At 42.9% G+C, this 25,024-nt stretch overlaps 1 protein-coding gene across 1 annotated transcript; it reads left to right on the top strand.

The window, feature by feature from the left end:
- Window positions 1–676: 676 nt before the first annotated feature.
- LOC139567737 (VPS10 domain-containing receptor SorCS1-like) lies at window positions 677–24,852 on the top strand. Its single transcript, XM_071389196.1, has 5 exons — window positions 677–1,294; window positions 6,274–6,397; window positions 6,816–6,927; window positions 21,095–21,247; window positions 21,731–24,852. Exons 1-4 carry the CDS (start codon window positions 1,118–1,120, stop codon window positions 21,108–21,110), a joined length of 429 nt encoding a protein of 142 aa, XP_071245297.1. The 5' UTR covers window positions 677–1,117; the 3' UTR covers window positions 21,111–21,247; window positions 21,731–24,852.
- Window positions 24,853–25,024: the final 172 nt, after the last annotated feature.

Genomic DNA, 25,024 nt, shown 5'->3' with positions numbered 1-25,024 from the left:
TATTCATAGTTTATCATTTTCAGTGTACAATGGCGTACAACGTTACCCCCAGAAGCCTTCCCCCACACATAGCCAACCCAGCTGCGCTTGAAAAGAAGCAAAGCAGAGAGAGAGAGAGAATGATGGGTTTTGCATCCTGCTATTGCTATTGTTGTGTTTGTTTCTGGACCGGAGCCCCCTTGTGCTAATGCAGTGTAACAAATGAAGATCCCAACTGCATTGCATTACAATGCGCCACGAGGAGGCTGGGAGTTAGTTGTGCTTGCTCGCAGGGTACGGGTGGGATAAGTGGGAGGGTTTGGTCGCAGCAGCAGCTGGAGCAACCAACAAAAGGTGTGTGTGTGTTGATCCTAGGGAAGTGCCAGGTGTAACCCCCCTGAGTAGACCTGCTGCAGATACTGTAGCGACAGAACAGGGAGGGTCCAACACACACATTAGTACTCTCTCTCTCTCATACACACACACTCATACTCATACACTCATACACACACACACAAGAAAACAGGCAAACACACTGCTCTCATGGTAGGGCAGAATATGATACAACACCAATGCTTGGGCTAGTTCTGACTGCTTGTGTCTGTGTGTGAATGTAGCCCAGCAGTCTGTTGACAAGTGTACCTGCCACTGGTGTACCTGCCACCCTACTGTCTCTTGATTACTACACTGCTTCGACCTCACTGTGGTTCTCTCTTTCCATCACACACAAGAGTGACACGCACACGTGCATGAACACACATACACTCACACGACAGGAGCCAGACACTCCCAGTGGTGTTATGTAACATGTCAGACTCAGGATACACGCTAATGTAGAGGTGTCACAACAGCAGCTGTTGGAATTTTGACAAAAACAAAGAATGAGGCCCTGCCTGTGCCCATGCATGCTGAGTGCTGATTACTGAGTGGTACTGTGGTTTTGGGGCATTGTATTAAACCCCATTTCAACAATGATATGTATTTAAGTCTAGAATAAACACAAGTACAAGCATCTGGCTGGGCTCTCAAACACAATGGAATTGTTTCCTTTTTAAATAATAATGGTGTCTGTCTTTCTGTTTCTTTCTTTTATCTGTAGTCCTTACTTGAGACGTTACTTGTTTTCCAGGGGGACTAAATGAGAACCAACATCCAACTGGATTTCGAAGATGGCATGGTAGTCTCCTTCTCCAACCTGAACTGGATTGAAGAGGGGTCAGACACGTTTACAAGACGGCTGGGATATTATGTGTCTCGGCCTTGGCGGAGAACACCCTGGGTTTTCATACTACCACCTTGTATCTGCATGTTACTTGTATGTTACCTCTATACATTCAGTTATTGTGTCAGGGCTATTCAATTCCCACCATCGAGGACTGAAGTACTTCTGGTTTTAGTTTCTACTGTACCTGGTAGATAATTGGTCATTGATTGGCCAGAGTGGTTGCTCACCTGGTGACCCTGGTCTGAATCAGTCCCTGATTGGAGGGAAAGGATAGAAAACAGCAGTGATGTGGTTCTCAAGGATCATAATGTAACGGCTTTCCTCCATCTCTTCATCCGAAGAGGAGTAGCAAGGATTGGACCAAAGTGCAGCGCGGCTAGTGTTCAACTTGTTTAATAAGAACAAGTGAAACACTACAAACATACAAAATAACAAAATGTGCAAAAACCGAGACAGACCTATCTGGTGCAGACAATCACAGAGACAGGAAACAAACACCCACAAAATCCCAACACAAAACAAGCCTCCTATATATGATTCTCAATCAGGGACAACGATTACCATCTGCCTCTGATTGAGAACCATATTAGGCTGGACATAGAAACAGACAAACTAGACACACAACATAGAATTCCCACCCAGCTCACGTCCTGACCAACACTAAACAAGCAAAACACATAATAACTCTGGTCAGGACGTTACAGTACCCCCCTCCTGAGGTGCGGACTCCGAACGCACCCCTACAACTCAAGAGGAGGGTCTGGGTGGGCATCTGTCCGCGGTGGCGGCTCCGGCGGTGGACGAGGACACCACTCCACCACTGTCTTTGTCCCCCTCCTTAGCGTCCTTTGAGTTGCGACCCTCGCCCACGACCTTGGCCTAAGAATCCTCCCCAAGGCCCCCACATGATTTTGGAGGTAGCTCAGGACAGAGAGGTAGCTCAGGACAGAGAGGTAGCTCAGGACAGAGAGGTAGCTCAGGACAGAGAGGTAGCTCAGGACAGAGGGGCAACTCCGGACTAATGGCAGCTCCGGACTGACTGGCAGCTCATGAGTGACTGGCAGCTCATGACTGACTGGCAGCTCATGACTGACTGGCAGCTCATGACTGACTGGCAGCTCATGACTGACTGGCAGCTCATGACTGTAGGGCAGCTCATGACTGTAGGGCAGCTCATGACTGTAGGGCAGCTCATGACTGTAGGGCAGCTCATGACTGTAGGGCAGCTCATGACTGTAGGGCAGCTCATGACTGGCTGGCGGCTCTGGACGCTCATGGCTGGCTGACGGCTCCGGCAGATCCTGTCTGGTTGGCGGCTCCGGCAGATCCTGTCTGGTTGGCGGCTCTGGCAGATCCTGACTGACGAATGGCTCTAGCGGCTCCTGACTGACGAACGGCTCTGACGGATCGGGACAGACGGGCGGCTCTAACGGCTCGGGACAGACGGATGGCTCAGACGGCGCTGGGGAGACGGATGGCTCAGATGGCGCTGGGGAGACGGATGGCTCAGATGGCGCTGGGGAGACGGATGGCTCAGATGGCGCTGGGGAGTAGGATGGCTCCGATGGCGCTTGGCAGACGGATGGCTCCGATGGCGCTTGGCAGACGGACAGTTCAGGCGCTGCTGGGCAGACGGGCAGTTCAGGCACCGCTGGGCAGATGGCAGACTCTGGCCGGCTGAGACGCACTATAGGCCTGATGCGTGGTGCCGGAACTGGAGGTACCGGGCTGGAGACACGCACCATAGGGAGAGTGCGTGGAGGAGGAACAGGGCTCTGGAGATGCACTAGAAGCCTGGTGCGTGGTGTAGGCACTGGTGGTACTGGGCTGGGGCGGGAAGGTGGCGCCGGATATACCGGACCGTGAAGGAGGACACGCGCTCTTGAGCACCGAGCCTCTCCAACCTTACCAGGTTGAATGGTCCCCGTAGCCCTGCCAGTGCGGCGAGGTGGAATAGCCCGCACTGGGCTATGCAGGCGAACCGGGGACACCACCTGTAAGGCTGGTGCCATGTACGCCGTCCCGAGGAGACTTACTGGAGGCCAGATATGTTGGGCCGGCTTCATGGCACCCGGCTCGATGCCCAACCTAGCCCTACCAGTGCGGCAAGGTGGAATAGCCCGCACTGGGCTAAGCACGCGTACTGGGGACACCGTGCGCTCCACCGCATAACACGGTGTCTGACCAGTACGACGCCCTCTCACTCCACGGTAAGCCCGGGGAGTAGGCTCAGGTATCCAACCCGGCTTCGCCACACTCCCCTTTACTCCCCCCCCAAGATTTTTTTAGGGTGAGCCTCTCGGGCTTCCAGCCTCTCTTACGTGCTGCCTCCTCAATCCACCGCTCCTGGGCTATGGCTGCCTCCTTCTCCTCCCGAGAGCGGCGATTCACTCCAACCTTAGCCCAGGGTCCTTCTCCGTTGAATATTTGTTCCCAAGACCATTCCTCCTGGTACCGCTGCTTCTGTTGCTGCTGCCCATTTCCACGCTGCTTGGTCCGGGTTTGGTGGGTGTTTCTGTAACGGCTTTCCTCCATCTCTTCATCCGAAGAGGAGTAGCAAGGATTGGACCAAAGTGCAGCGCGGCTAGTGTTCAACATGTTTAATAAGAACAAGTGAAACACTACAAACAACATACAAAATAACAAAATGTGCAAAAACCGAGACAGACCTATCTGGTGCAGACAATCACAGAGACAGGAAACAAACACCCACAAAATCCCAACACAAAACAAGCCTCCTATATATGATTCTCAATCAGGGACAACGATTACCATCTGCCTCTGATTGAGAACCATATTAGGCTGGACATAGAAACAGACAAACTAGACACACAACATAGAATTCCCACCCAGCTCACGTCCTGACCAACACTAAACAAGCAAAACACATAATAACTCTGGTCAGGACGTTACACATAGTTGAATATCTCTGCCTCATATTTCTCTGTAAATAACCACCTTACTAAATATACAGCAGTGTACAATGGAGCCAGTTAAAGGCAAAGTACCAGAATGCTTTCAACATAGTACAGCACTTTGATGCTCTCTCTCTCTCTTCATCTTGGAATGAACAAGCCAGCCAAATGTCAAGTAAATAATAGCGACGAATGTAACATGCTTATGTCTAAAAGGCTTCAAGAAGTATCCAACTCTTTGAGGTGCTGTGTTTGAATTGCCCCCTCAGCTCTTGATTTGAACAGGGAGGCTTTCGTCAATTAGTGATGGTGACATTTAAATGTTGTCTCTGGTCGCATCATTGAAACATCATTGTACTCAGATTTTTTTGATGGCATTGGTTCTGTTGGTGTTTTTTTCCTCTGTGGTTTGGTTCATTTTGAGGTCATTTACAGGGAGAGAGAGCGCAGGTGAAGCTTTTAGCGATGTGCCAAGCACGATGCCGCCACAGGTTTCCAATTGGAATATTTTTTTACACCAGACACAGCTTAGGGAGCCTGTCCAAATGAATCACATCATTCACACATGCGTACGCACACACGCACACATACACAACACACATACACATCTGGATACACACACACACACACACTTAAAAGAGACACACACATTTCTCTCTCTGTCACACACATCACACACACATATACTGTATACACTGCATACGTTTCAAAGTTAGGATAAGGATTTGTCTCAGTTAAAGAGGATAAGAGTTAACAGAAGCCCAGGCTTAGATGTACACACCAGAATGCCAAGTCACACCGCTGTGAGCCGGAGTTGTACTGTTAGAATACCGTGTTATGTCTCTCGCTATAGGAAACTTCACCGCTTAGATAACGGTAATGCCACGTACACCCACGTCAGCTCCCATTAAGGTCTCAGCATGTCAGACCACAGTATTACTCACAAGGTATCACGTCAAAAACATGATAACACCAATGTGTTTTAAGTCTGGAATAAATCTTGTTCTTCAACTAAAATCCATTAAACTATAAAATATTATGACAGTTCTGATAATTCAGGAAGTACAGGGAGTGAATAATTTTATAACTAAATGAACCACGAGTAGCGTACAGACATGAAACAGAAAGAATAACGCCTGGGGAAGGAACCAAAGGGAGAGACAGATATAGGGAAGGTAATCAGGAAGGTGATGAAGTTCAGGTGAGTCTGAAGAGGCACTGGTGCGTGTAACGATGGTGACAGGTGTGGTTAATAATGAGCAGCCTGGTGACCTAGAGCGCCGGAGAGGGAGTATACGTGAACATTTAATTCACCTTCCCTTATCAGCTAAAGTAGTCTTATTGAAAAGAGGATCTCACACATTACCCCAGTGATAAGGACAAGTGGTGTACAGAGGGAAGGTGGAATGGAACTGGAATGGAAGTGGAATGAGAAGAGGGCCTAGAACCGAGCCCTGTGGGACTCCAGTAGTGCGACCACATGGTGCAGACACAGATCCTCTTTTGATGTTGTGTATAGTATACAGTATACTGTATGTGGGGTACCAACTATACAACTTTAGTAGAGGTGAACTGACACTATTCAAAAGTCTTACACAATAATGCCATATAGTGTACATGTACTGCAGTGGTGGCTGGTGTAACTGTAACTAAATCAGAGAACAGGCTTATTGTAATGGCTGGAACAGAATAAATGGAACAGCATCAAACACTTCAAAGACATGGTTTCCATTCCAGTTCCATTCCACTTCAGCCATTACTATGAGCTGTCCTCCCTTCAGTAGCCTCCACTGATATATATATGGGTTATACATGATGTCAATGGTGTTACATACTTTGACCTCTTCTATTATTGAAGACAACAGTGATAGAGGCGGAGCAGTCTCTGATTTTGTATTTTGTTCAAACATCTTATTAGTGTGTTATGACCTTAGCTGCATTGGTTCTAGGTCTAATGGGGAGGATGCTTTTTGTAGGGTTTTACTCAAGTCAGAAGCTCCGACTACTCTTAGTGAGAAGTTGAAGGAGAAGTTGTTATCATCTGAAATGGGTTTGTTTCATGTTCTGGGGTTTTAGGTAAATGTTTTAGGTGAAGGGATTATGACCTGATCAAAGTGTGATCATCCATTTTGTCCATGTTCCTTCTTCCTCCAGCCAGTGATCAGCTTAGACGGGAGCATCTCGTACACCTTCACCAGCGAGGGAATGAACACTGTTACGGTCCAAGTGTCTTCAGCCAACGCCATACTGCAAGACACCAAGACGATAGCAGTCCAAGGTAAGGATCAGTACTGCCTCTCTCTCTCTCTCACTCTCTCGGATCGCCCTAATCAAATTATTCTACTTGACGTACTGCTAATTAGCACATATAGCAGCCATCTGAGTTGGTATGCTACGTTTGAGGATACTTTACATTTGAATGTGTCAGGATATGTGGGAAAGGGGACATTTACCCAATTATCTAAGAAATCACTTGTGCGATCAATCATCTCCCCTTGAGCACACAAACACACTCATACACACCAACATCTCTGTCAGCTTTCCCACCCATCAGAAGACAGTTAGAGGAGGGACACAACCAGAACAAATGACAGTGGGGAATGAGGAGGATACCTTGAGAATAATGCACCTAGATTAGGAGCTGAATTAACGGTCTGTTTCTGTTTCTCCCCTGGGTCTCTCTCTCTTTCTGACAGAGTTCTTCAAATCTCTGTTTTTATCTTTCTCCCCTAATCTGGACGAGTACAACACTGACGTCCCGAGTGGAGACAGGATGTGGGGAGAGTCATTAAGAAGGCTCTGCTCCAAGTACGTGTGAATTTCTTCCATCTCTCGTTTTCTCCCTCTCTCTCGTCTCTTTCTATCCGCTCAGATGCTTCGGCGTTCGCCCTCGAGCTGTCCTGTGACTCATTGTCACACAGGTGTGAGAGGCTCGGCTTCTTCTTGCCCTCGCGAGGCAGCTTGACGAACACTAATAACTTATTTTCAGAAGTCGGAGCATTGAAATGCGTTCTTCGGAATTAGTCTGGAATGTACTTGAGTAAAAATACTTGAAAGTAATACTTAAGTCGTTTTTTTGTGTATCTTTACTTTACTATTTATATTTTTGACAACTAACTTTTACTTCTCTACATTCCTAAAGAAAAGTATGTACTTTTTACTCCGTACATTTTCTTAGCAGCACAGGAAAATGGTTCAATTCACACACCTGGTCATCCCCACTGCCTCTGATTTCGTGGACTCACTAAACAAAAATGCTTTATTTGTAAATGATGTATGAGTGTTGGAGTGTGCCCCTGGCTATCCATAAATGTAAAAAAGAAAAAGAAAATTGTGCCGTCTGGTTGGCTTAACAACAGGAATAAGAAATTATTTATATTTCTCCTTGTACTTTTGATACTTAAGTTAATTTCAGCAATTGCATTTACTTTTGATACTTAAGTATATTTAAAACCAAATACTTTTAGACTTTTACTCAAGTAGACTTTGACATTTACGTGAGTCATTTTCTATTAAGGTATCTTTACTTTTACTCAAGTTTGACAATTGAGTACTTTTTCCACCACTGCCAACTCCACAGTGGATTTGACATGAGAGGCGACCCAGGCGACCCAGGGTGAGGCTTTGTGAGAAATAAAGTGCACTTGGTCACCTGAGAGCCTGGGAGCCAAATACTATGTTCATGGCAGTATAGTATAGCACCAGCCAATTGAATTGTGTTGAACTGAGTGGCACACTCAGTTATAGAAAGCTCCAGCGTGGGCTGTAAATTCCTAGCCTCAATAGAGTGATACAACACCTCTTTTCATACAGAACGTTTTGTTATACAACCTTTTAGGACCATGGAAGATGACCGAAGGCTCCCTCTCAGGTTCCAGACAATGACTGTCTGCAAATTCATATAATTTAGTATGTTTTCGCAGAAGCCCCCTGCTGGTTTCACCACCACCTGTTAACTTCTTGTGGGCAGGGGCCAGCATTTTCACTTTCGGAAAAATAGCATGCAAATATTCAACTGCCTGCTACTCATCCCCAGAATATAAGATATGCATATTATTAGTAGATTTGGATAGAAAACACTCTGAAGTTTCTAAAACTGTTTGAATCATATCTGTGAGAATAACAGAACTTATGTAGCAGGCAAAACCCTGAGGACAAACCATTCAGAATTTGTATTTTTTTGATGTCACTGTCTTTTCAATTAGGTTTTTTAGAGACACCAGATTTCTAATTGACTTGCTTGCAGTTCCTACCGCTTCCACTGGATGTCACCAGTCCTTGGAAATTGGTTGAGGTTATTCCTTTGTGTAGTGAAGAAGTAGGGCTATCGTAAATGAGGGTCACATGAAGTAAATTCTTTGAGAGAGCCACGTTACGAAAAAAGTTGCGTCAGTTTGTTTTCTTTTGTATTGGACACAGATCATCCCGTCTTCAAATTGATTGATTATTAACGTTTAAAAATACCTAACGTTGTATTACAAAATTAGTTTGAAATGTTTTGGTAAAGTTTACATGTAACTTTTGATATATTTTGTAGAGAAGTGGCGATAGTTGGAAGCTGTGTTTTTCTGGATGAAACGGTCCAAATAAATTGACATTTTGGATATATATCGACGGAATTAATCGAACAAAAGGACCATTTGTGATGTTTATGGGACATATTGGAGTGCCAACAAAAGAAGGTTGTCAAAGGTAAGGCATGATTTATATTATATTTCTGCGTTTTGTGTCGTGCTTGCAGTGTTGAAATATGCTACTCTCTCTTTGTTGACATTGTGCTGTCATCAGATAATAGCATCTTATGCTTTCGCGAAAAGCCCTTTTGAAATCTGACATGTTGGCTGGATTCACAACGAGTGTAGCTTTCATTTGGTATCTTACATGTGTGTTATTTGAATATGCCGCGCTGTATTTTCCCTGGCTATTGGCCGGTGGGACGTTTGCGTCCCACCTGCCCCAGAGAGGTTAATGTACCTCTCAGTGTGGTGCAAGAGGTTAACATGTCCTCTTTCTTCCCAAAGAGAGTGCACTGCTTCTGGGCATCCCTTTCTCGCCCCCCATTCCTTTCCTGGGTAACGAATGTACTTTACTTCAGTGAATGAAATGGTTATGATGATTCACTTATAACTATGTATGTCAACAATGTTAATGCATTATGGAAGGAGTTATGAAGACAGAATTACCCAGTATTGTCATAGTTCATAGTTGCGGTCAAGTTCACGACGAATGAAAAACAGAATCCACGTCATGTTGTGCTACAATAGTAATTAGTAATTGACCACTGTTTCATCTTATTTATTTAGCTTTGCATACAGTACGATTGTGAGGAAGCCGCTCCAAAAGTGATTGCTGTTAAAATATTAAAGTGACAAGGTACGGTCCTGAAGAGGTGGTTTTTCAGCCAAATTCAGTCTGACTCACCTGCACTCCTCCCTTAACCCAGATCAGATTTTTCACTCCAGCCAACGAGTTTGGGGGTCATAAAATGCCAGCGCTACCCAAGCACACAGAGCCAGAAGGCTTTTAAGACTAATGAGTGATTGCAAAGAGAACAAACATTGCCTGAGTGCATTGATTTTTTGGCAGCCCATCCCCTTCCCTTTCCCTCCCCCATTCCTTCTATGCCTCTTTTCCCTCATTGCAAGTCATTCCTTTGCTCTCTATTTGTCCACTACCTTGCTACTCAAATAGTGACTTTTAGGCTTGATAATTGATGTGCTTCAAGTGTGTGACTCGCCGACTACGCCAATCCATTGTTCGTCGATAGCCCCATATAGAACCCATGAAAGCATTAGTGCCTTTTAGAATGGACACTGATTGCCGGTTCGAATCCCCTGTCTCACAGGTAATCTGAAGTGGTTACAAGACATTATAAACAAAAACATGAAATAGTAGCTATTTTGAAGGCATGGAAAACAGTAGTTTGGCAAGAAGTACTTTGCCATCAAGAATGAAATACACTTTTGCAAAACAGGGAGGTTGAGATTGGATTTAAAAAAGGGTAAAACTTTATATGACACCTAGGGCCATAACACATTATGACACGGTCATAACCATGTCATAATATGTCATAACAGCTTACCAAACCTGTCAAAACCTATCATTATATATTCATAACATTGTCATGGCCCATATATTTAGACCTGTTGTGACATATTGCATTATTTTATGGCTGGTTATGACACCTGTCAAAACCCACAAAACCTACCACACAAGGCAAACCGTTCCATTACACTGTAGCCTACTTCAAATCAAATCAAATCAAATGTTATTGGTCACATACACATGGTTAGCAGATGTCAATGCGAGGGTAGCGAAATGCTTGTGCTTCTAGTTCCGACCATGCAGTAATATCTAAAAAGTAATCTAACAATTTCACAGCTACTAACTTATACACACACGTGTAAGGAATGAATAAGAATGTATACATATAAATATATGGATGGGCAATGGCCGAACGGCATAGGCAAGATGCAGTAGATGGTATAGAGTACAGTATATACATATGAGATGAGTAATGTAGGGTATGTAAACATGATATAAAGTGGCATTGTATAAAGTGACTAGGGATGCATTTATTCCATTCCATTTTTTATTATTAAAGTGACTAGAGATTTGAGTCAGTATGTTGGAAGCAGCCACTCAATGTTAGTGATGGTTGTTTAACAGTCTGATGGCCTTGAGATAGAAGCTGTTTTTCAATCTCTCAGTCCCAGCTTTGATGCAACTGTACTGACCTCGCCTTCTGGATGATAGCGGGTGAACAGGCAGTTTATTGGGTGGTTGTGGTCCTTGATGATCTTTTTGGCCTTCCTGTGACATCGGGTGCTGTAGGTGTCTTGGAGGGCAGTTAGTTTGCCCTCGGTGATGCATTCTGCAGACCTCACTACCCTCTGTAGAGCCTTGCGGTTGTGGGCGGAGCATTTGCCATACCAGGCGGTGATACAGCCCGACAGGATGCTCTCGATTGTGCATCTGTAAAAGTTTGTGAGTGTTTTTGGTGACAAGCCAAATTTCTTCAGCCTACTGGGGTTGAAGAGGCACCATTGCACCTTCTTCACCAAGCTGTCTGTGTGGGTGGACCATTTCAGTTTGTCCGTGATGTGTACGCCGAGGAACTTAAAACTTTCCACCTTCTCCACTACTGTCCCGTCGATGTGGATAGGGGTGCTCCCTCTGCTGTTTCCTGAAGTCCACGATCATCTCCTTTGTTTTGTTGTAAACTTAAACGTTATGTTAATGTTATATAACATTTTCTAAAATTGACCATATTAAACGGCACACACATTGATATCATACATGTACCTACCCCAATGCTCTGTTTGGGGGGGTTGGAGAGAGGATTGCTCAAAATTCTTTGGTCAGATTTGGTGGTGGTTGAAGACTTGACAGGTATAATAGTACATATTTTGAAGGTTCTATTAGCCACATAATCCCAGTGAGAACACATAGCCTTGAGCTGGCAGTCTGTGGCTTACAGGGCTGGGTATACACAAGCAGGTCGGTGGGTGCTGGACCGTAAAGTGTGTGTGTCTCAAGGGTGGGATGGGTGTGTGTGTGTGTGTGTCTCACCTTAGAAAAGGTGGGAAGAGCCTTCAAGCTGCTTCAGAAAGGTAATCGACGTCACGGGCTGCCTCTCAGAGCTTGGGCTGGAAAAAATGCAAAGTAGAAAATATAGTGTGCGCTACCTTTGAAAATAGATAATAATATGCATTTCAAAGTCAATGTAATACCCCAGAGAGAGGGTGAGATGGAGTTGTTGAATATTATAATCAGCACCATATACTTCCAGTTTATGGTGGAAGGTGTTGCTGTGTTGTACTTTATTTGTGACAGTTGTCATTGCAAAAGGCCTGTTTTTCCATTCATTTTGTATTTACCTCGGAATATGAGTGTTGCTATGCTTATTTTAAGCAGATGGCTTTTAGTTGAAGAAAGGCAACCATTTAGAAAATAGTAATTTCACGCTATCACGGTCTTTTAAATGTGGGATATTAAAAATGCACTATCATTGCCGTGGATCTACCCATAATCCATTGCCTGATTTATTTACTGTTGAATAAACTTGGCGACGGAGACGTCCCTTGTCCCAGCTCTGTTGTTTTAGGCCTAGACGACATAATCATACAAATCAGACCGAATAAATGCAATTTGTTGCTGTTTACTGGCCACTGGAAGGGAATAGTTTTTGACAATGTTGTGGCGCCAAAACGCAACTTTATTGTACACTGTGTTCCTGTATAACACCATTTTGTTTTCAACAAATTCATTCAAGTAAAGCATATGGACTGACTGTATGTAGCCCTACTGTAGCAGACTATTATGATTCAAAATATCTCAACTGTATTCCAGGGGTGTTATTGGTGATACAATATAGTACATTTACATTACATTTAAGTCATTTAGCAGACGCTCTTATCCAGAGCGACTTACAAATTGGTGCATTCACCTTATGATATCCAGTGGAACAACCACTTTACAATAGTGCATCTCAGTCTTTTAAGGGGGAGGGGGGGGTTAGAAGGATTACTTTATCCTATCCTAGGTATTCCTTAAAGAGGTGGGGTTTCAGGTGTCTCCGGAAGGTGGTGATTGACTCCGCTGACCTGGCGTCGTGAGGGAGTTTGTTCCACCATTGGGGTGCCAGAGCAGCGAACAGTTTTGACTGGGCTGAGCGGGAACTGTACTTCCTCAGAGGTAGGGAGGCGAGCAGGCCAGAGGTGGATGAACGCAGTGCCCTTGTTTGGGTGTAGGGCCTGATCAGAGCCTGAAGGTACGGAGGTGCCGTTCCCCTCACAGCTCCGTAGGCAAGCACCATGGTCTTGTAGCGGATGCGAGCTTCAACTGGAAGCCAGTGGAGAGAGCGGAGGAGCGGGGTGACGTGAGAGAACTTGGGAAGGTTGAACACCAGACGGGCTGCGGCGTTCTGGATGAGTTGTAGGGGTTTAATGGCACAGGCAGGGAGCCCAGCCAACAGCGAGTTGCAGTAATCCAGACGGGAGATGACAAGTGCCTGGATTAGGACCTGCGCCGCTTCCTGTGTGAGGCAGGGTCGTACTCTGCGAATGTGGTAGAGCATGAACCTACAGGAACGGGTCACCGCCTTGATGTGAGTTGAGAACGACAGGGTGTTGTCCAGGATCACGCCAAGGTTCTTAGCACTCTGGGAGGAGGACACAATGGAGTTGTCAACCGTGATGGCGAGATCATGGAACGGGCAGTCCTTCCCCGGGAGGAAGAGCAGCTCCGTCTTGCCGAGGTTCAGCTTGAGGTGGTGATCCGTCATCCACACTGATATGTCTGCCAGACATGCAGAGATGCGATTCGCCACCTGGTTATCAGAGGGGGGAAAGGAGAAGATTAATTGTGTGTCGTCTGCATAGCAATGATAGGAGAGACCATGTGAGGATATGACAGAGCCAAGTGACTTGGTGTATAGCGAGAATAGGAGAGGGCCTAGAACAGAGCCCTGGGGGACACCAGTGGTGAGAGCACGTGGTGCGGAGACAGATTCTCGCCACGCCACCTGGTAGGAGCGACCTGCTTAACACCCCGGCCATCCTACAATCTAAGCTTGATGCCCTCAATCTCAAACAAATTATCAGTGAACCTACCAGGTACAACCACACATCCGTAAACATGGGCACCCTCATAGATCATCCTAACCAACTTGCCCTCCAAATACACCTCTACTGTTTTCAATCAAGATCTCAGCGATCACTGCCTCATTGCTTGCATCCGTAATGGGTCTGCGGTCAAACGACCACCCCTCATCACTGTCAAACACTCCCTAAAACACTTCAGCAGGCCTTTCTAATCAACCATGCCAGGGTATCCTGGAATGATATTGACCTCATTCCGTCAGTTCAGGATGCCTGGTTATTCTTTAAAAAAGTGCCATCCTCATCATCTTAAATAAGCATGCTCCATTAAAAAGATTTAGAACCAGGAACAGATATAGCCCTTGGTTCACTCCAGACCTGACTGCCCTTGACCAGCACAAAAACATCCTGCGGCGTACTGCATTAGTATCAAATAGCCCCAGTGATATGCAACTTTTCAGGGAAGATAGGAATGAATATACACAGGCAGTTAGGAAAGCTATGGCTAGCTTTTTCAAATAGAAATTTGCATCCTGTAGCACAAACTCAAAAAAGTTCTGGGATACTGTAAAGTCCATGGAGAATAAGAGCACCTCCTCCCAGCTGCCCACTGCACTGAGGCTAGGAAACACTGTCACCACCGATAAACCCACTATAATTGAGAATTTGAATAAGTATTTTTCTACGGCCTGCCATGCTTTCCACCTGGCTACCCCTACCCCGGTCAACTGCGCGGCACCCCCCACAGCAACTCGCCCAAGCCTCCCCCATTTCTCCTTCACCCAAATCCAGATAGCTGATGTTCTGAAAGAGCTGCAAAATCTGGACCCCTACAAATCAGCCGGGCAAGACAATCTGGAACCTCTCTTTCTAAAAGTATCTGCTGAAATTGTTGCAACCCCTATTACTAGCCTGTTCAACCTCTCTTTAGTATAGTCTGAGATTCCCAAAGATTGGAAAGCTGCCGCAATCATCCCCCTCTTCAACGGGGGAGACACTCTAGACCCAAACTGCTACAGACCTATATCAATCCTACCCTGCCTTTCTAAGGTCTTCGAAAGCCAAGTTAACAAACAGATTACCGACCATTTTGAATCCCACCGTACCTTTTCCGCTATGCAATCTGGTTTCCGAGCTGGTCATGGGTTCTCCTCAGCCACGCTCAAGGTCCTAAACGATATCATAACCGCCATCGATAAGAGACATTACTGTGCAGCCTTATTCATCAACCTGGCCAAGGCTTTCGACTCTGTCAATCACTACATTCTTATCGGCAAACTAAACAGCCTTGGTTTCTCAAATGACTGCCTCGACTGGTTCACCAACTACTTCTCTGATAGTTCAGTGTGTCAAATCAGAGGGCCTGTTGTCTGGACCTCTTGCAGTCTCTATGGGGGTGCCACAGGGTTCAGTTCTCGGGCGGACTCTCTTCTCTGTCTACATCAATGATGTCGCTCTTGCTGCTGGTGATTCTCTGATCCACCTCTATGCAGACGACACCATTCTGTATAGTTTTGGCCCTTTGTTGGACACTGTGTTAACTAACCTCCAGACGAGCTTCATGCCATACAACTCTCCTTCTGTTGCCTCCAACTGCTCTTAAATGCAAGTGAAACTAAATGCATGCTCTTCAACCGATCGCTGCCCGCACCTGCCCTCCCATCCCGCATCACTACTCTGGACGGTTCTGACTTAGAATATGTGGACAACTACAAATACCTAGGTGTCTGGAAAGACTGTAAACTCTCCTTCCAGACTCACATTAAGCATCTCCAATCCAAAATTAAATCTAGAATCAGCTTCCTATTTCGCAACAATGCATCCTTCACTCATGCTGCCAAACATACCCTCGTAAAACTGACTATCCTACCGATCCTCGACTTCGGCGATGTCATTTACAAAATAGCCTCCAACACTCTACTCAACAAATTAGATACAGTCTATCACAGTGCCATCCGTTTTGTCACCAAAGCCCCATATACTACCCACCATTGCGACCTGTACGCTCTTGTTGGCAGGCCCTCGCTTCATATTCATCGCCAAACCCACTGGCTCCAGGTTATCTACAAGTCTTTGCTAGGTAAAGCCCCGCCTTATCTCAGCTCACTGGTCACCATAGCAGCACCCACCTGTAACACGCACTCCAGCAGGTATATTTCACTAATTACCCCAAAGCCAATTCCTCCTTTGGCTGCTTTCCTTCCAGTTCTCTGCTGCCAATGACTGGAACGAACTGCAAAAATCACTGAAGCTGGATACTCATATCTCCCTCACTAGCTTTAAGCACCAGTTGTCAGAGCAGCTCACAGATCACTGCACCTGTACATAGCCCATCTGTAAATAGCCCATCCAACTACCTCATCCCCAAACTGTATTTATTTATTTATCTTGCTCCTTTGCACCCCAATATCTCTACTTGCACATTCATCTTCTGCACATCAATCACTCCAGTGTTTAATTGGTATATTGTAATTACTTCGCTACCATAGCCTTTTTATTGCCTTACCTCCCTTATCTTACCTCATTTGCACACACCGTATATAGACTTTTTCTACTGTATTATTGACTGTATGTTTGTTTATTCCATGTGTAACTCTGTGTTGTTGTATGTGTCGAACTGCTTTGCTTTATTTTTGGCCAGGTCGCATTTCTAAATGAGAACTTGTTCTCAACTAGCCTACCTGGTTAAATAAAGGTGAAATAAAAAATAAAAATCTTTCTCTACCCTCTACCCTCTGTCTCTACCCTCTCAGAGGGTATAGTTTTTTTACCCTCTGTTAAAAAATCTTTCTCTACCCTCTGTTACAGCACCCTTGGTGGATTCCAGAAAATGTAGGCTAAATATGTCCTAAATATGTCCTAGCTAAATATGTCCTAGCACTAACTGAGGAAAGATTGACGTAACGCAAGCGGTCATATTTTTATAACTCTCGGCTAACAGAAACTACAATGTGACTTAACTAATAGCAAATACTATGTATAATAATCACATCACTGGTGAGCTCACCATTGATCAAAATAATTGAGTAAAACACTTTCTAGGAATTGAAAGTAATCTGACGATGAGTAGTTTGTGCGCTACCATGTTTGTTTTTTCGCATCAACCAAAGATAATAAGAGGAGACAAGATGAGTTTTGTCTGTTTATAGTATGCATGTTGAAGGGGATGTGTTGCCTACAAATGAGTGAATCCTCCCTCACATCATTATAACATATTTGGTCTGACAGACGTTTATGTGAAACCCAGAATGCATTGTATGTCAACAACCATAGCTCCACACATAGCTAACAAATAGCTTAGCATTAGCTCATTAGAATCAGTACAACAAAATACCAACAAACTATTTTACACACATCATAGGTGTCCATTACAATCTATGCAATAATCGGAATGCAAAATTTGTCACAAGAACTTGAAAACATGTGAATAAAACTGTAAATACATGATGCTCCATGCATGCATACATACATACATACATACACATACATACATACATACATACAACATGATGGCGCCAGAGGGTATAGTTTTTTTCCGTCTTATTGGCACTCAACCAATCATGTTTTTGTTTGTTTTTTCATGTGGTTCGTAACTTGTTTTGTACATAATGTTGCTGCTACCATCTCTATGATCGAAATAGCTTCTGGACATCAGAACTGGGATTATTCATCTCAAATTGGATGAGCAGTTCTTCTTCAATGAGTCGGACGAGAGGGATATACTGCAGACACCCGACCAGGCCCCGATCCCCGTGATTCGCTGGAGAAGGAAATTGAGATTTTGAGGCAAAACATCAGGGTGCCTTGCGACGAGTGGCTAATCTGCCCTTGCCTTCTGTTCTGCTAGCTAACGTTCAATCGCTGGAAAATAAATTGGACGAACTGAATGCAAGTATATCCTACCAACAGAACATAAAAAACTGTAATATATCATGTTTCCCCGAGTCGTGGCTGAGCAACGACATTAAGAACATACAGCTGGCGGGTTATACACTCTATCGGCAAGACAGAACATCAGCCTCTGGTAAGACACGGGGCGGGGACCTATGCATTTATGTAAACTACAGCTCGTGCACGATATCTAGGGAAGTCTCAAGGTTTTGCTTGCCTGAGGTAGAGTATATCATGATAAGCTGTAGACCACACAATCTACCTAGGGAGTTTATATCTGCATTTTCCATAGCTGTCTAGATACCACCACAGAGCGAGCAGCTTCTACCCCAAAGCCATAAGACTCCTGAACAGCTAATCAAATGGCTACCCAGACTATTGGTACCCCCCCTTTGCTGCTGCTACTCTCTGTTATCATCTATACATAGTCACTTTAATAACCCTACCTGCATGTACATAATCAACTACCTCAACATCTGTGCCCCCGCACATTGAAACGTTGACTCTGTACCGGTAACCATGTATGTAGCCCCGCTATTGTTATTTACTGTTGCTCTTTAAATATGTATTACTTTTTTTTCTTCTTAAAACTGCATTGTTGGTTAAGGGCTTGTAAGTAAGCATTTCACTGTATGGTCTACTGTTAAATTCGGTGCTTCTGACAAATACAATTTGATTTGGTACATACAGTCGGAAGTTTACATACACTTAGGTTGGAGTCATTAAAACTTGTTTTAAAACCACTCGACAAATGTCTTGTTAACAAACTATAGTTTTGGCAAGTCGGTTAGGACATCTACTTTGTGCATGACACAAATAATTTTTCCAACAATTGTTTACAGACAGATTATTTCACGTATAACTCACTGTATCACAATTCCAGTGGGTCAGAAGTTATGCTAAATTGACTGTGCCTTTAAACAGCTTGGAAAATTCCAGAAGATGATGTCATGGCTTTAGAAGCATCTGATAGGCTAATTGACATAATTTGAGTCAATTGGAGGTGTACCTGTGGATGTATTTCAAGGCCTACCTTCAAACTCAGTACCTCTTTGCTTGACATCATGGGAAAATCAAAAGAAATCAGCAAAGACCTCAGAAAAAAATTGTAGACCTCCAAAAGTCTGGTTCATCCTTGGGAGCAATTTCCATATGCCTGAAGGTACCACGTTCATCTCTACAAACAATAGTATGCAAGTATAAAACCATGGGACCACGCAGCCGTCATACCGTTCAGGAAGGAGATTCGTTCTGTCTCCTAGAGATGAACGTACTTTGGTGTAAAAGTGCAAATCAATCCCAGAACAACAGCAAAGGACTTTGTGAAGATGCTGGAGGAAACAGGTACAAAAGTATCTATATCTACAGAAAGAATAGTCCTATATCAACATAACCTGAAAGCCCGCTCAGCAAGGAAGAAGCCACTGCTCCAAAACCGCCACAAAAAAAGCCAGACTACTGTTTGCAACTGCACAAGGGGACAAATATCGTACTTTTTGGAGAAATTTCCTCTGGTCTGATGAAACAAAAATAGAACTGTTTGGTCATATTGACCATTGTTATGTTTGGAGGAAAAGGGGGAGGCTTGCAAGCCGAAGAACACCATCCCAACCGTGAAGCACGAGGGTGGCAGCATCATGTTGTGGGGGTGATTTGCTGCCGGAGGGACTGGTGTTCACAAAATAGATGGCATCATGAGGTAAGAAAATTGTGTGGATATTTTGAAGCAACGTCTCAAGACATCAGTCAGGAAGTTAAAGCTTGGTCGCAAATGGGTCTTCCAAATGGACAATGACCCCAAGCATACTTCCAAAGTTGTGGCAAAATAGCTTAAGGACAACAAAGTCAAGGTATTGGAGTGGCCATCACAAAGCCCTGACCTCATTCCTAGAGAACATTTGTGGGCAGAACTGAAAAAGCGTGTGTGAGCAAGGAAGCCTTTCAGAAGGAATGGGCCAAAATTCACCCAACCTATTGTGGGAAGCTTGTGGAAGGCTACCCGAAACGTTTGACCCAAGTTAAACAATTTAAAGGCAACACTACCAAATACTAATTGAGTGTATGTAAACTTCTGACCCACTGGGAACGTGATGAAAGAAATAAAAGCTGAAATAAATCATTCTCTCTACTATTATTCTGACATTTCACATTCTTAAAATAAAGTGTTGATCCTAACTGACCTAAAACAGGGAATTGTTACTGGGATTAAATGTCAGGAATTGTGAAAAAACTGAGTTTAAATGTATTTGGATAAGGTGTCTGTAAGCTTCCGACTTCAACCTTTACATATGTACATACATACATACCGTATGCTACAGTAGAAACAACAACGACACTGAAAATAAGGCACCTACTTTGATAGGAACGCACACATGTCCAAAGTTATTATTTGTAAGGAAAACAATGCAATAATGTGTGCTACAGGCAGAACATTTTCCAGTTCGTGGAAAACTGTCTGCATACTTGATATGCAAAAAGAATGGGGAAGGGCTCTCCTCGAAAAGGGAAGTTTTGTCTGGCTCAGTAAAGCCTCAAACATAAATTGTGCACAACACTGAAATTGGCTGCTTCTATGTGAATTAATCAGGAGGCGGAACACACCTCAATTCAAACTGTTGATAGGAAATACAACTTGTTAGAAAATAAGTTGAAATTGACAAGTTGAAACATAGGCTATAGATAATTAGCAGGCAGCGAGTGTTAACTGTCCTATTGCATAATAATCACATTTTGGAACAGTGAGTGCATTATGACATCAGGTGCGTAAAACAACTCATTAGAGATATTTGGAACTCATGTGAAAAGGTTAATAATAATTATAAGAATATGTTATCTTGGTAGGGCCGGCATCAATCAATGATGAACTAATGACGTTCCTTTGAAGTAACTTTTAAAATGTCCTTCATACTGAAGATGTAGTGAACAGATTTAGAGTGATTTGGATGCATGAGGAACATATGTGAATTGGTGATGTTATGTTAAGAAAACTAGCATTCAATTGCTTAATATGCTGTTGCCATACTTTGGCTGTTAGTAGCTGAATTATTAAAATCATTTTTATCTGAATGTCAGTGGAAAACGCATAAATTATGGATATGGAATTTCCCTCATTAATCTAAAGAGGAAACAGATGTATTGAAATGTAACACACGACAAAGCAAAATAATTAAATAACAAAATTAATTGTAATTTGAAAGAAATTGAAGTACTGGTGGATGAAACACATTTCTAATCTTAAATATAAATTGGGAAAGATTTTAGAGATGATGCTATATACACATTACAGTCTGTTACCGCTACTAGACATTGATGTCATATGGGGATTTAATGATGGATAGATTAAGATTATCTAGATAAAATATGTCCAGGGGTTAATACCAACTATACATCTTGAGAAGTGCTGCCAACGGGACAGACCATCATTGAATAGTCATTCCCTATTGTAACATGGCTATTGTCTGTCTACATTTAACAATCTGCAGAAAATACCCTGGATGAACATATACGATGAGGTGAATCAGGAGAAAGAGCATGATGATCGGTTTATGTTAGCCAGAGCACGCCTAAGACCACCCTCAGTGAGTTCTCTACGGCCAAAGAAGTCATGGAGAAGGAGATGGATACCAGGGTTAAACGTAAGATACAAACTTAGTCTGATTAATCGTTGTTTATTGTGTTATTAGCAAGTTGCTGATTTGGCGACTTTCGACTTCGTCGTTGAGAAAGATCCACCAGTATAACACATACATCATCCAAACTAATTGTACTGGACTACAACAAATATGGTTAATTTCTCCATGTATAACAATGTTGACTTTTGACCTGCAGTGTATAAAGTCGTCATTGTTTCTTTACATGGAATTAACTGGTGGGAAAAAGGAGGAGTAGTGTATCTTCAGAACAAAACAAGGAACAAACAAACCAATGGGTCAGCCACTAATGTCCCACACATGAAACAACAGCTTAAGAGCTTTTGATAAGACATTGTAATGAAACCCCAGTAATTAACAGGCAGTATCAGTGTCAAAGTAGTTATTTGTTTCACAGACACCAAAGCCTCTAATACCAGTGGACTAACACACGTTGTTCTTATGTTGAATTCTTTCCCTCTACCCCAGGGCAAATTGGAAATGCCTGCGAGAGCACAAGGGAGATTCCTAACTGTACTAGCGTGTAAAGCCGAGGAAGGAATGCAACAAATGTGTACAAAGTATTGCAATTTTGAGGGTTCTCTCTTTTTTGGTTTCTTTAGTAATTTCTCAAACTGATATGCATGGGTGTCTTGTTTGATAGCATCTATGTGGCAAATCTGAAATATACTCAATTAGACAAGTTTTAATAACAAGAATGAGCTACTTAGGCCTACTGTCACACAATTTGGATTACAAAGAAACGTAAAATGTGACTTTTATGAAGAGTTATGTCCATTTTTTTTTGTTTTACTTTTCATGAGGTCTATGGGCCATTATGTCTACATGTAGGTCTCCTTTCTAACAGGGAATATTATTGAAAATGTACCATATTATCTTTAGATATCTTTTTTTGCTCTGTATACAATATATGTATATTTACTTTCCACATGCTTGTAGTAAAAGTACAATGCCGAACACAGGAGATCTAGTCCTGGCCTGTTATCAGTTCTTAAAAGCGTATTAAAAAGCAAGATGTACATTTTCTATTCCTCAAAATAACTCAGTCATTTTTACATATAGTATACAGACTCACATATCCAATGTTTTGTTAATTTATGGCTATACAATGTATATGTCTTGTACAAAGGGTTTAACTGTTAAGATGGGCATTCTTTTTTAATATCAAACCAAGTTTACGCAACGCCACCTCTGCTTGAAATGAAATAAAACACATAATTGGTGGTCATTTTTACAATGGTTAAACTCCTTGCAACAGATAACACTAGCCATAAACATCATGAAATTATTTCTGATGTCTGCCCTTTGAATGTAATGAGAAAAGTGGAATCAACCATTTATGATCCGTGGATATAATTTGTGTCTGAATCATCAGGATGATCACACATTGTTGTACATGTTAATTGTTATTAAATGATTTGTATATTATACAAGTCCCATCAATGTGACAAGGAGGTTGGCGGTATTTTGCAGTGATATAGTTTATCATGTCTTTTGCTGGCATCTATTCATAGTGTTCTATCTCTGTAAAGCATGTCAACTCTCATAGAGTTTCAAGATAATCTCCTCAAACATTATTTCCATACAAGAAGGGAACAGAACAACTTTGTGTTGACTTTCCACTCATCTGATGAGGTGTCTAGAGTAAAAACTACACAAGACAATGATTTTAAACCACCATCTCATCCATATGAGTCTTATCAAATCATCCCACTATCAAGACATTTCATCAGCTTCATTTAGAAGTTAGAAACCAACTGTTGAGTCAAGTTCCACCACTTGAATTCCCTAACGTGGTGAAATACACACAATAGTGTGCATGCTAGCAAGTAGCTAGTTTCCTCCACTACACTGCTGTGCAATGCAATCCCCGAAAGCTATCATCAGCAGGAGCAGGAGATCCAGTCAGCCAGCCAGCGGCTTGCAAGCACGCATAGGTCCCCTGGCAGCAGGTGTAGCCAATCTGGCGGTAAGCAGAGATGGGTGGATGGTTAAGCACCGAATGCCCCATGCCGAGCTATCCCACAATGCCATGCCTGGAGTCAGCACATAATGACACATAGGAGAGTGAGAGAAGGACGGAGATGTTTTTGAGAATGTTAAAGAAGTGTATTTTTAGTCACAGCAAAATGTGTTTCCCATGATAGTGTACATAAGTGTGTGTTCATTAGTAAAGGAAAGAGGTGGAGCTTCTGTATCTATAGTCCCTTGTTACATTATAACAAGAGTGGTGCTACATTCCAATAAGAGTATTGTAGCAGTTGTCATATCCAGCTGTTGCTATAGAGACAACTAACGTTGTTATGATGCATGAAACATCATCCACAGAGGCAGTTTTTTTCCGCTCTGGTTCCGTTCTTCCTGACACAACATATCAAAGCAATGCTTTGTTTTGTTGAATGATAATTACATCATCCTTACTCATCTCACTGTCCCTATTCAGTTTGTTGTTGACAACTCATTTTGATGTTCTCAATGTCACACTGGCTTTGTTCAAAAACGTATTGAAAAGAAAGATTAAGGTAGTGACAGATAATTGGAACATTAAAATGTTTTTTCTTTGTGTCATCTCTGCCACCACCAGTTCCTACGGCAACTCCTCCACTGCCAGACAAAGCTGAACTAGCTGAGCTAGAAGGTCACTGAGAGTTCATCCACATGTACACTACCGTTCAAAAGTTTGGGGTCACTTAGAAATGTCCTTATTTTTAGATAAGCACATTTTCTGTCCATCAAAAGAACATCAAGTTGATCAGAAATACAGTGTAGACATTGTCAATGTTGTAAATGACTATTGTAGCTGGAAACGGCATTTTTTTTATGGAATTTTAATGGAATTTTTTTTATAGAAGTTTTTTTAATATAGGCGTACAGAGGCCCATTATCAGCAACCATCACTCCTGTGTTCCAATGGCACATTATGTTAGCTAATACAAGTTTATTATTTTAAAAGGCTAATTGATCATTAGAAAACTATTTTTCAATTATGTTAGCACAGCTGAAAACTGTTGTTCTGACTAAAGAAGCAATGAAACTGGCCTTCTTTAAACTAGTTGAGTATCTGGCGCATCAGCATTTATGGGTTCGATTACAGGCTCAAAATGGCCAGAAACAAAGCACTTTCTTCTGAAACTCGTCAGTCTATTTTTGTTCTGAGAAATGAAGGCCATTCCATGTGAGAAATTGCCAAGAAACTGAAGATCTCGTACAACACTGTGTACTACTCCCTTCACAGAACACAGCAAACTGTCTCTAACCAGAATAAAAATAGGAGTGGGAGGCCCTGATCCACAACTGAGCAAGAGGACAAGTACATTAGAGTGTCTAGTTTGAGAAACAGACGCCTCACAAGTCTTCAACTGGCAGCTTCATGAAATAGTACCCGCAAAACATCAGTCTCAACATCAACAGTGTAGAGGCGACTCCAGTTGGTGTTGAAATAGAGACGAATATGCATATTTTTAGATGGCTTTCTTTCATTGATCCCTATTTTCTGAACCTGTTTTCTTGATGTATTCTAGTCTGTTGACAAAATTCTAATTAAAGGTACACTGTATTTAAAGGAATGGCTTAAGATAAATGTACTGAAAATCCTATTGAATAAAAACTGCACAAAAAAATCTGTCCAGCAAGTGAAAAGTTTTTCAGGGGTTGAAATACATTTATTCAACACATGCAAGGGAGTGACCCCTGCAAAGCCTGTTACACACCTTCATAAGGTAAGTCTGAATACCAGCTACTGACAAGTGCATAGGAAAGACG

This window comes from Salvelinus alpinus, chromosome 2, assembly GCF_045679555.1.
Source record: "Salvelinus alpinus chromosome 2, SLU_Salpinus.1, whole genome shotgun sequence".
Taxonomy (NCBI): domain Eukaryota; kingdom Metazoa; phylum Chordata; class Actinopteri; order Salmoniformes; family Salmonidae; genus Salvelinus; species Salvelinus alpinus.
This window is presented reverse-complemented; position numbering and strand designations above follow the sequence as displayed.